General features: G+C 44.3%; 1 protein-coding gene and 1 long non-coding RNA gene across 2 annotated transcripts; one reads left to right on the top strand and one right to left on the bottom strand.

Annotated features, from left to right (window-relative positions):
- Nucleotides 1–1,920: 1,920 nt before the first annotated feature.
- Nucleotides 1,921–5,217, bottom strand: LOC135243166 (uncharacterized). The gene is made up of 2 exons (XR_010326573.1): nucleotides 5,095–5,217; nucleotides 1,921–4,557 (listed from the first exon to the last, which is right to left on the bottom strand). It is a non-coding gene; the product is annotated as an uncharacterized LOC135243166 (long non-coding RNA).
- LOC135243164 (epoxide hydrolase 3) lies at nucleotides 3,974–11,458 on the top strand. Its single transcript, XM_064314768.1, has 8 exons — nucleotides 3,974–4,139; nucleotides 4,322–4,569; nucleotides 6,179–6,264; nucleotides 7,027–7,184; nucleotides 7,416–7,544; nucleotides 8,637–8,740; nucleotides 8,893–9,041; nucleotides 9,489–11,458. Exons 1-8 carry the CDS (start codon nucleotides 3,974–3,976, stop codon nucleotides 9,718–9,720), a joined length of 1,272 nt encoding a protein of 423 aa, XP_064170838.1. The 3' UTR covers nucleotides 9,721–11,458.
- The last annotated feature ends 1,201 nt before the right edge of the window (nucleotides 11,459–12,659 follow it).

Raw genomic sequence — 12,659 nt, 5'->3', positions numbered from 1 at the left:
GAGAGAGTGCGTGCGTGTGTGTGCGCACGTGCGTGTGCGTGCGTGTGTGGAGGGACTGTGGGATGTGTTTTTTTTGTTTTGTTTTTGTTTGTTTTTTTAAACATGAATGAGTGGGGGCGTGCAGGTGGGAGGGGCCTTAAACTTGACATCTTTAGATCTGTAGCTTTCTCAGGTGAGAAGGGGAGTGACACCTTGCCTTACACGTCTGACCTGTACACACACACACACACAATATAAGTATATAATTGTATATTCACACACTGACACAAATCTAGAGATATGAACAAGAAATTGCTGAAGTGAATTCAGTCTTGTCGGGAGTACAGCTCGCTGATTTTTTTATTTCGTAGATTCCACTGTAATTTATTTTTGTTTCCCCATATCCATGCCCTGTTCCATCTGTTCATGCCATTTTCATTTTAGCGCTGAAAATGAATGTTTTCTTTGATAAATTGTATTTATAAAATCATTTATAAATATAATTTATTTAGTGATCTGTTTAAAAGCTTAGGGTAGTGTAAGAATGCAGAAGTATTAAAATAGAAAATTAATTTAAGCAATCGTTGAAAAAAATGTGGGGAGGGGTTGGATTCCTATTGAGGAATATTTTAAGAGACAGTTTGAGGGCTAATTTCAGTTGAACGTACTTCATCTAATTTACTGAATGAGCTGGTGGGGGTGTTGGTGTCTTCACTGTGTCTTCCTCCTAAAAGCGCCTTACCAGTATCGACTCTGAGAATCCACCATTTTAGGACAAAGTGCAGATCTCTCCACACTACAGTGCAGTGACAATGGGACTAGCTCTACACGCTGTACAGTGAGCCTCAGAGTAGCTCTACACATTGTACAGTGCTGTGAGCCTCAGAGTAGCTCTACACTGTACAGTGAGCCTCAGAGTAGCTCTATACATTGTACAGTGCAGTGAGCCTCAGACTAGCTCTACACTGTACAGTGCTGTGAGCCTCAGAGTAGCTCTACACACTGTACAGCGAGCCTCAGAGTAGCTCTACACTGTACAGTGCAGTGACCCTCGGAGTAGGTCTCCACACTGTACAATGCAGCGAGCTTGGCTCTCTACATCTATACTGTTGTCCATTTTGCAGGTGAATTAATGGAGACATTAACCGATCCCGACAGCTTTGCATGGCTCACTGTCCTCAGATACGTTTTACTGACTTTGAAAGGTAGGCACTTCCAAAAAGTAGCAGATATGAAAACGAAATGTACAAAAACATTTTTATGGGGATGGGGGGGAGGGGGCGTGAGTGACAAAAACGTTTATAATTTGCATCATTGTTCTTGTCTGTAGTGGAGTGCAAAGTTCTTCTGTTTGTTTTTATAGCAACAAGGGGGAAATGAGACCTCTCAGCTTTCTCTAATGGTGTTTTTCTCCAGTGCCTGTATTGTTTAGCAATTCAAGTTGACATTACTTTTCGGATTTTTTTTTTTTTGAGGGTGTGAGAAGGGGCCTGTACGAAGAACAGTCAAGACACTTGCAATATTTTAACAGACTATGATGTTGAGACTAAGTGTAGTTTTGCTGGCGCAGATGAATACTTGGATGTGCTCCAGGCGGTTATTTCATTAGCATCGGATGTGTGGGTGTTTGGAGGAGGAGGCGTCCGGCCAGGTCTGTGCCTCCAGTGTATTTTTTGCGGGCTTTCCCAGTCCCCCCTGACCCACAGACAAAATGGCCGCCCTTTAAACCTCGGGAGAAAATGAGGACGCCGAAGTGGAGCGAACGAGTTAACTCTGCGTTTGTCACTTTCATCTGTTTTTTTATTTTTATTTTTTTCCAATTTCAATGAAGTTCACAAATATTAAATATCATTTTTTTTTTTTTATTTGGTTTTGAAAAAACTAACAAAAAAAAATCACGTTTTTTTCTTTTCTTCATTCCTTCATGCTTTTCGATGTATCTTTTTGTTTTCGTTTCAGTGGTGACAGTTGGATGTTATGTGCCATAGATATCTATTCAACAGAAGAAAACCGAGGTGTGGCTCGGCCACTGTTTGGTTCATTCAGGTTTTTTTTTTTCCTTTTTTTTTTTTTCTCGGTTTTTGTGTTTTATTTTTCCTGATTACCAGTTGATGTGTCAGTGACTGAGGCGGTATGAAGGAAAAGCTGTGTGTCTGTTATGATCATGGAATAAACTCATCTCTTTTTAAGAAAAAACCAAAACAAAAAAAAATTAAAAAGAGACAAAAAAACAATCACTTTCTGTTTTGGTGTGGATCTGAGGTTTCTGGTCAGGATCAGCAGGGGGTCTGTGGTCTGGGATGTCTTCTTTTTTGGGGGGGGGGGGGGTGTCATGGTGAACAAGGCTATATCAGAGCTGCCCCTGCGTATTTATGGTCTTTCTTCAGGGAACCTGGAAACACTACACTAAGCGGGGGGCATAATTTAGGCCTCCCCCATAGCTGGCATCATGTGAATAAGAGCACATTGAGGATGCAAAGTTCTTTCATGTTTCAGTGTTCAGCGTTTTCACATTTAGACCTATTTACATAATATGCTCACGGATAGGCCTATTATAATTTGATATACAGAAATGGGCCTCAGCGGACGATACTGTTTAATAGACCGGATAATTCGATATACTGATAAATAGGCCTAGTGCGATTTCATATACTCCAGTGCCGTTGTGCAGAGATGTATAATAGATTGAAGTACGTTAGTTGCAGTTTGTGGTACTTAGTCGCGTTTTAAGGCTACTGTTCGACCTTCGGGGCCAAAAAAAGGCGCACGAGCAAAGGCAGCGGGATTTTCCGTGCTCGTTCGACTAGTTCATGACTAAGAATGCCAACACTGCCCTCTACTGACTGCTTGTGTAATTAGTCTTTATGTCCAACGGCTGAGCTAGTGACAGATTCTACTATTCACAAGCTTCTCCTGAATAGTACAAACGCACACATAATTATGAAGCCCTCGCGTTTGATTTCCATTCCACAAACTGCTTAATATCCCTTTATCAGATCCCTCGTGCCCATTTATTTTATTGAGTTGGGTCTTCACTCAGTATTATTTTTATTATTTGCCATTCATTATTTTGAGTCACTTTTCCACTTAAAAGGTCTCTCTCTCTCACACACACACATACTCACACACACAAAGGCACAACATCTCTCAGTAGTATTAACCTTGGCATGCAGAGGCACCGGTGGCGTATGAACAGACTCATATTTAACAGTGTGTGTATCTACTGTGGGGTGGTGGGTGCCCTCAAGCAGGACTACCCTTCACGATTTAACCTTGTGACTTGACCGGAATGAACGTACCCACACAAGATCCAACAATAGACATCCCTCTGCTAAGCCCAGCTGAATGGTTGCCAGTTGAACGGAGCTGTGGAAGGTCTAACCACGATAAAATGTGGGGGCATCAAAGTGACCATTAGATTTTCACAACAAATAAACCTCTTAAAGGATATAGCCAGGGTCTTTAATTTGCTTCTTTGAAACGTTTAAGCTCAGACCGGTCTGATTTTTAATTCGTATAAAATTTCAGTTATTGCAATAAAGTTTTGTCTCTCACGATAGGCACTACATGGATCTTTTATCACTGAAAAAGGATGAAATCGGCTACAGAAACATCCTGGTTTGTGCTGTGGCAGCCACAAAATCTAAAGACATTTTTAAAACAAAAATAATGTTTTCCAATAATCCGCGGGAGTTTAAAACTCATTTTAATAGCCGACTTAAAGACAATCGAATAAGAGACGTGGAATCCGGTAAACTATTAAACTGACATTTTGAATTACGATTGCCATGAAACTGAAAACCAAGGGGAGAAGTTATTGGTGACCTACGATTCGACTGTGTAACTTTGTGCATTTCGGGTACCCACATATCATAGTGTGTTTATGGCCTGTTGTGGGAAAAAAACAACTCTTTAATGAATTAATGATAAACTGTATTAGTCCACCGAACTAAATGTATATAAGCTACCCGTCACTTCACTACCCTTCAGATGCATGGACCAAGCGACTGTGGGGAGGAAGGTCGCGATTGGTTTTCAGAAACGTCCAACCTACTTGGATAGCAAGCAAGTGAGATTTATTTATAACCTAGTGGAAGGTCCTGCTCGTTCCGGACCAATTTATGAGCAAAGTTCCCCGGAAAGTGTGGAATACGGCTTCAGTAAGTATTCTTAACATTCTGTCAGTGGTTATAAACGCTACTTTCTATCATTAAGTTGGTTTGCAAGTTGCGTAGCAACGCGAACTGGTGGATGTATGTTGAACGTGTAGCGTAGCAATCTAGGACCGTTAGACAACAGTGAAGTTGCTCCATGATCCATCACTCGTGTTTTCTGACACCAGGAGTCATGAGCGGCACGACCCTGTCCGTTATACTTTTCCCTACCCGGGTGTGTCTGTGGTTGCTGTCCTTACTGTACTGGGCTCTGGTCTACGGCACCGCCGGGGTCACCGCCTGCATGGTTCTGATCCGGATCTCGTGGAGAGGACTCAGGGACCCTCGCAGAGCCTTCAGATGGACAGTGCGCAACAGACCGCCGGCATGCCTGCGGGATCCAGCGTTGGGCACACACGGATACCTGCGATGCAGGGTAAGTGAATAAACGAATTACTTGGACGTATCATAATCGTTGCTTTCGCTCCTGTGGCTAGCCACATATCGTGGTTTACAAAAACTGAACTCACGAAGCCATAATTTCGCAGAATTGTAGGATAGGCCTATGCTTTTTATTCGTCTTTAATTGATTCAAACCGGATATTCTTTTTAAGAATCCAAGATGATCAATGGCCTGAGCAATTGAGAGGGACTAGAGGCTAACTGATACCGAGAGCTTGGAATATGCATTGTTTTATGCCCTATCTTCAAAATAATGCGATTTACACATAATAAACCATTGCATTTGTTATTATGCCGTGGTATTTATCTTAGCTCGCGGCTACAGACGTCCAGAAAATATACTGAAGCTTAATTCACTGATTGCGTAAATTTAGGAATGCCATTTCTGCATCACTCGGCCTGTCACAGGTGTACGCCAAAGGACGGCGTACTTGTCATATAAAACGCGAAAAGAGAAACTCGTGGAAAACAGCACTGGAAAACTTATACGAAAACTTACAAGGCTTGCAGAAATCACATTCGTGGCATATGTGAATTATTCCAGGGGAACACAGAAAGATTCCGCTTCTGAATCTGAACCGCAGCTCTCAACCGCCTTAATCAGTCTATCTCAGACACACGTGGCGTTTAGGCAATTAAGTATTATTGACCTGTTAACTGCTATTATAGACCTATCACGGTTTCGCTGGATAGTCAATTCTGGCCAATGAGCGGGCATTATTTATGCATAATGAGCGGTGGCGGAGTTCCATGATGATTATATCCCTCCGCACTTTACTGTCTGTAGTCCGGTCAGAATGTGCTATCTCGTGCCGATATCTGTAAAGTAACATGGTTAAATAAAGAAAAATGTGAGAGATTTTGAAAGAATTGACGCACTCGCTGTACATTAGGCTACGCCTTACTACCAACAAACGTCTGTTATTTATTTCGAACATGGGATGTTACTCGTTCTCACAAACATATACATGCAAATGTTTTTGTATTTCCATTTGTGGCCATGTAATAATATAGACAGCTTTTCTACTTGAGTCTGTTGACCAAAATTTGTCTAAATTACAGTCACAGACAGAAGTGCAAGTATAGCTTTATAACAGCACAAACTGACCTCCAAGAGCATGCTTTTTTCACAGGTCATTCATAGCTATGACAACAAGTAGTTATATAGCTAAAGGTTGGTATATAATTAACAATTCAATTAAACATGCGAAGGAAGGCACTACTCTAAAGTTAGCCTGTCATAAAGCCACATAATTTGCCAAACAGCGAATGGGATTTGGCCCAAGGAATTGTGGGGAAAGCTGCCATCTGGGGCAAACGGATGTTGGTAAAGCATAGTGGGACAGTGCTATGGTACGCTCATACAGGGCTAGGATACGCTCATACAGGGCAGCTAGCTCTCTCTTTAGTCTTTGCTTTCTGCTCTCTGAAGTGTCCGACTAGTGGGGAGCAGTAATGCTCTGTAGCTTCTCCTCGTTTTTGCTGTAGTGCACAATCACTCTCTCCATATTTCTGTCCCTCTCGGTGTCCTCTTTTTCACTCACTTTTTCTTGCCTCCCTTCTTCTGTCTCTCTCTCTTTCAGAGTTCAGGTCTGCGACTGCACTTTGTGTCCAAAGGCAACAGCAGGAAACCTCTCATGCTCTTCCTCCATGGGTTTCCAGAGAACTGGTGACTGAGTGAGCGGGTGACTGAGTGAGAGGATGACAGAATGAGACAGTGACTGAGTGAGAGGATGACTGAATGAGACAGTGACTGAGTGAGAGGGTGATTGAGTGAGCGGGTGACTGACTGAGAGGATGACTGAATGAGACAGTGACTGAGTGAGAGGGTGATTGAGTGAGCGGGTGACTGAATGAGACAGTGACTGAGTGAGAGGGTGACTGAGTGAGAGGATGACTGAATGAGACAGTGACTGAGTGAGAGGGTGATTGAGTGCGGTGATGATGAGAGGTGATGAATGAGACAGTGACTGAGTGAGAGGGTGATTGAGTGAGCGGGTGACTGAGTGAGAGGATGACTGAATGAGACAGTGACTGAGTAAGAGGGTGATTGAGTGTGCAGGTGATTGAATGAGCTGGTGACTAAATGAGTTTGAGATAGAGTGAACGGGTAATTGCCAAGCTTAAAAAAAACCTCAGAATATTCCTTGAAACTTAGGAAAGTTATAGAAAAAAAGTTCCCAGCATGTTTCTTGAGTATTATTTTTAACTCAGAATGAACATTGCAGGAAAAGCCTTGGGGCATTATGCAGTTTTTGTAATTCAAGTCAGAAAAGGATTTGAATAGTGAAATGTACATGTTTTTTCATGACTAAATTAAATCCAAAGGTTGTATGGGACACAAGCCATTTAGATTTCCGTTTTGTCTTTCTGAGTAAAGTTAGCCAATCCTTCACAATATATCAGTTCCAGTATTCCGCCCCTGCCCCAGGTACTCATGGCGATACCAGCTGAGGGAGTTCAGTGTGCAGTACCACACAGTAGCACTGGACCTGCGTGGCTGCGGGGCCTCTGCTGCCCCCTACAGGCTGGAGGACTATGCACTGGAGAACCTGCTGGATGACATAAGGGACACCATTAGCGGCCTGGGTGTGTATGACTGAGTGTGTTCGCAGGAGTTTGTTGTGTATGAGTGCTGAGTGTGTGTGTGTGTGGGGGGGGGGGGGGGGGGCAGGGGTCTGTAAGACTGAGAGTGATTTGACAGGAGTTTGTAGTGTATATGAGTGGACGGGGGGGTGGGGGGTTCGTCGGGGTGTGGCGGGGCTGAGTGTGTTTGCGGGAGTTCGCAGTGTGTACGAGTGCGTCTGTGTGCTTTTACAGGGCACACCAGCTGTGTGCTGGTCGGCCATGACTGGGGGGGCATGCTGGCCTGGCACTTCGCCCTGGAGCGTCCGGACATGGTGCAGCGCCTGGTGGTGATGAACGCCCCGCACCCGGCGTCCTGGCTAGGTAACACCGCGGCCCCGCCCCGCCCACAGCCACAGTGGGTGTGCGCGCGTTACAAACGCTCGGTATTTTCAGCAAATACCGTGGAAGCCTAAACAACAAAAGCTGTGCAGTTGCTCTTGGGTCTGCGTGTCTCCTGACGCTCCGTTTCAATGCCTCCGTTTCAGCTGTAGTCCCAGTTAGCCCACAGGCGGACGATTTTGACACCGCTTTGACATAAACTATCGACAGTAAATTGCGCTTGGCCATCGCTCCTCTGTCCTGGGTTGAGCACGCTCATTCAAAGCGGTACACTTCCAATTGAACTTCGATGCTTTTGTTTTCATTTTCATTTTCACAGGGGCGACATAGCTCAGGAGGTAAGACCGACTGTCTGGCAGTCGGAGGGTTGCCGGTTCAAACCCCGCCCTGGGCATGTCGAAGTGTCCTTGAGCAAGACACCTAACCCCTAACTGCTCTGGCGAATGAGAGGCATCAATTGTAAAGCGCTTTGGATAAAAGCACTATATAAATGCAGTCCATTTACCATTTACCATTCATTAGGGGACCACCTTAGTTCTCACTGTAGCGTGTGTCATAGAGTCTCAAGTGTGTGTTTGTTTGTGTATGTTACTGGGACACGGGTGTGCGCGTGTTTGTGTTTGTTATAGAGACACAGGTGTGTGTATATATGTGCGCTTGTGTTTATCACAAACATGAGTGTGTGTGTATTTGCTTATGTTACAGAGACACAGGAGTGTGTGTATATGTGTGTGTTTGTGTATGTTACAGAGACACAGGAGTGTGTGCATGTTACAGAGCATTAGGAGTGTGCGGTTGTGTGTGTGTTTGTGTCTGTTACAGAGCATTAGGAGTGTGTGTGTGTTTGCATATGTTACAGAGCGTTAGGAGTGTGTGTTTGTGTGTTACAGCGATACAGGAGTGTGTGCGTTTGTATGTGTGTGTGTTTGTGTATGTTACAGAGCATTAGGAGTGTGTGTTTGTATGTGTGTGTGTTCGTGTATGTTACAGAGCATTAGGAGTGTGTGTTTGTATGTGTGTGTGTTCGTGTATGTTACAGAGCATTAGGAGTGTGTGTGTGTGTGTGCTCCTCAGATGCTGTGTTGAGAAGGCCGTCTCAGCTCCTGCGCTCTGGCCATACCTGCTTTTTCCAGCTGCCACTGCTGCCTGAGATTGCCCTGTCTATGGAGGATTTCAAGGTGCCACGCCCGCACACCCGAGACCTGAGTCACATGCACACACACAGACACACACACCTCAGACCCAAGTCTGCAAAAATACACAAGCACGGTAACTCTCACCTGAGCCCTGGGTCTGTGTAGCATGCGCTCTCTTCTCTTCGCCCTCTCAGCTGGTGCGCAGTATGCTGTGTGGGGGCCGTGCGGGGATTCGGAACCGGGCCCGTCGCCTGACGGAGGCGGAGTTGGAGGGGTACCTCTACCATCTGTCCCAGCCGGGGGGGCTCACTGCACCCCTCAATTACTACCGTGTTCTCCTCAGGTAATCTCAGCACACGCTGCTCAGGTAATCCCAGCATACACTGCTCAGGTAATCTGAACATGCTAGTGTAATGGCAGTGTAGCATCATGGGTAAGGAGTTGTTCTTCTAACCTAAAGGTCAACAGGTTCGATTCGATTCGATTCCCCAGTAGGACACTGCCGTTGAACCCTTGAGCAAGGTGCTTAACCTGCATTGCTTCAGTATATATCCCAGCTGTATGATTGGATGCAATGCAAATGCTGTAATGTAAATCGCTCTGGATAAGAGCGTCTGCTAAATGCCTGTAATGCAATGCTCTCCTCTGGTAGTACAATCAACCCCCAGTGGCATCATTAACTGCTCTTACCTCCATGTTTTAAGCACAGTGGCTAGCATCGTTTCTGTGATGTGGACTCTCCTGCCCACTGATAGGTGTACAGTATGTGTTGTCATTCATTCTTTTCCAGTAACGCACTCTACAGACACCAGAATGTGGGAGTGGCCTGTATGCTAATTTGGGGCGAGGCCGACGGTATATTGGTGGAAGGGATGTCGGGAGGGGCACGGCCATACATGAGAGGCTCGGTAGTGGTGCACACGATTCCGGACTGCAGTCACTGGGTGCAGCAGGACCAGCCCGAAACCGTCAACAAGATGCTGTGGGACTTCCTCCTACAGAGGGAGTCGCCGCAGTGCTAGGCCCCACCACTGGTGGGCGCCATACTATGTACTTGTGCTCTTCGTAGTGTGTTGAGTATAAACCACAAACTATGTGGACTATGAACAAAACTCAGTAGGTTTGGAATACAATTTTATATCATAATGCGTCATGTCATGAACCTTTATGCAGTTAGTCTATTCAGACAACTTTCATTCATTTCAAATATTTAAATATTTTAAGTCAAGAGAACAATATTTATTTGTGTCCAAATTCCTCAATTGCTGGTTTCTTCATGACTTACCTGCAAGTGTAAGTTTACTGTATTAAAAATCAGCCATTCAAACATACAGATAGTTAACTAAGTCTCCTGGGATCACAACAGAAAGGACATTCAATGCAACTTTTATGGCAAAAAACAGGAGTGTTTTTGAACAAGAAAAGGTGATTATTTTTTAATAGCAATTCAAGCTGAATTCTCTGTGGAAGTTCAATGGCAATTTCTATTGATATAGCAATTGCTGATGGTTGGTGTCAGTGTGGATGATGATGAAGTATACTCCCCCCCCCACACACACACACACTTATAGCCCCCTTGCTTTTGTTTTTAATGTTACAAATAAAATGTTATATTTCTGAATAAGTTGTGTCATCTCATCATACACACCCCCATCCCCCCCCCCCCCCGATGTACCACCTGACTTTCTTAAAAATAAGTCTGGCCTTATTTGAGTTTGCCATCAGTGCCGTGATCTGGCTACTCTGTTCAGCCGAAGCCTGTCTTTTCAGGGCAAAAGCAGAACCAGGTCCTCTGCTCAGGACGCAAATTTTTACGTCAGTGTACATCAGCGTGAGCGCTGGACTACTGTAAGCCCGTCTCACTCTCGGTCCTTGAGAGAAATTCTTTTTTAATTCCACCTCCATACTCGCCCCTCAGCTCCTTCTGTTTTTTTTCTTCTCTTTTCTGGCACCTTATTCTGTTTCATTATTGTCCACGGCTCTGAAGTTCCATGGTTTCCGTGTTGCCATAACAACACCTGTTGCCAAAGCATGCTGGGGGCGGCCATTGTTAGTTCCAGATCAATTTAGCGATTAAAGCCCCTCCCATCCTGTCCCGTCCACTCCTGTCTCTTCTCCTCTTACATAGGCAGTAGTTCGGATATTCTGCTGTTCTACCGAACGCTTGGTTATTGTATCTAAATTGGATGCAAATTCTAATAACATGTTGGCTCTACCTGCTGAGGACAGCAACTCCCAAGGATGAACTGCAAACATTGTGTCTTCAAATATGCTTATGTTATTGTCACACGCTGACATGTTCTGACATATTGTCTTTCTCATGTTTGTCGTTGACAAAGACTGTCAAAACGCATCAGTTTGTGACAATAAACTGAGAATATTTGATGGCACGACGTTGCAGTTCATTCTTGGGAGTTACTGTCCTGACTAAGTAGGAACAACGTTATCTGGATTTTTTTTTTTACCAGAAGCCTTGTCACAGGAAAGCCAGTTTGCACTGGCGTATCACTAAAACTAGAGTGGATGCAAATGCACTCATAAAATAACTTTTCAATGGCGGATTTAAAAAATTTTTTTTTTGCGTTCATCCGTTTCAACCTGTTCCAGTGCCTGCAGTGACAGTATAGCAGTTTGTGTAAGTCTGAGCAGTTTGTATCTTTAATTTTTTCCGGTTGTGAACTCTGGTTGGCTGACGACAGATAGTGGGTGGTGCCAGACCTTTTGACTTCCCGTTATGTTGTCACACAAAACTTTTTTTTTTGTTTTTGTTTTTTTTTGGGGGGGGGGGGGGGGGGCGTGAGTTGTTTGTTTGGTTTATACACAGTGCTCAGTATATGGCTGCAATGGGTGTGCCAGGGGGCCTCCTGAATAAAGCACGATGAGGGCAGGGGGGTGTTTGTAATGGCCCCAGGGCAGCTATCTGCAGCTCTGCTGGCACCATCTGGCTGCCACACACAGAAGGTAATACCCTGGGGGCAGCAAGCAAACTGGGTGGGGAACGCAAAGGACTGTGGGATAAATCAGACGCAGGAGACGATTAGGTGGCGATTAAGGAGGAACCTACGGACTTACTGAGCTGAGCTAGCATACAGCACTTTACATTTAGTATTTAATTTTTAACTGCCACTGGTCAACTTTTGAACTTCTTAACTTTTAACTTTTACTCCGGTTTAGTACACCACTTATTACCACATTTTACCTTTTTACTGCATGAGATTTTACTACATGTACTGTGTTGTCTTTTTTGTGTGCAATTGACGTTCTTATATGTACTGTATTGTACCTCTACACGAGCTATGCACCAGCAAAAGACACATTTCCATTATTGCTTGAATTAATGGACAATAAAGTTTTGAATCTTGATGAAGAGAGCCACTGTGGAAATTTGACAAACGCACCATGACTAACTAAACCCTACTCTTCTGAAAAGTGCCGTGGGGTCTTTAATGAGCCCTGGTGAGTTGGGACTTTACTTTAATGCAGGGGTTTCCAAACTTTTTTTTATGACGTGACCCCAAATTAATGTTCACAAATTTACGTGACCCCGACAACCTCATCCAAAAAGCCTTGTGCTGAACGACACCATTTAGCCGTGACTATATTGGTGGTACGCCACAGGCTCTTATGCCTCATTGCTGGGCTTTTGTGAAGTTTTACAAGTAGTAGCCTACATTCCCATATGTTAAAGAGGCAAAAAAAAACAAAAAAAAAAACAAAGAAATATGTTTTCTTTTTCAAAATTTACAGGCGTCACTGTTCTCACACATAAGGTACAGCCCAGTCCTTACAGGAGCAGGAGTCTCCAATCGAAGGCTGACACGAGAAGGGCACAGGCTAGTCGGGCTGCTGGTCTTAAAGGCATTGTTCAGAGAACTGACTTGGGAGTCATTCACTCTACCAGCTCTGACTGCAAATTTCTGGTGAGGTCATTGGGGAAGGGGACCGGGTGACATCACTGAAC

This window comes from Anguilla rostrata, chromosome 17, assembly GCF_018555375.3.
Source record: "Anguilla rostrata isolate EN2019 chromosome 17, ASM1855537v3, whole genome shotgun sequence".
Classification (NCBI taxonomy): Eukaryota; Metazoa; Chordata; class Actinopteri; order Anguilliformes; family Anguillidae; genus Anguilla; species Anguilla rostrata.
Note: the sequence above shows the minus strand (reverse complement) of the source record. Positions and strands in the feature narration are given on the sequence as shown.

What these genes read in the sequence shown, in the direction of transcription:
- LOC135243164 (XM_064314768.1), top strand. Translation starts at nt 3,974, where the DNA reads ATGGACCAAGCGACTGTGGGGAGGAAGGTCGCGATTGGTTTTCAGAAA. An exon ending in AAGTGTGGAATACGGCTTCA is followed by an intron (nt 4,140 to 4,321) that starts GTAAGTATTCTT and finishes TTCTGACACCAG; the next exon opens with GAGTCATGAGCGGCACGACC. An exon ending in CATGGGTTTCCAGAGAACTG is followed by an intron (nt 6,265 to 7,026) that starts GTGACTGAGTGA and finishes CCCCTGCCCCAG; the next exon opens with GTACTCATGGCGATACCAGC.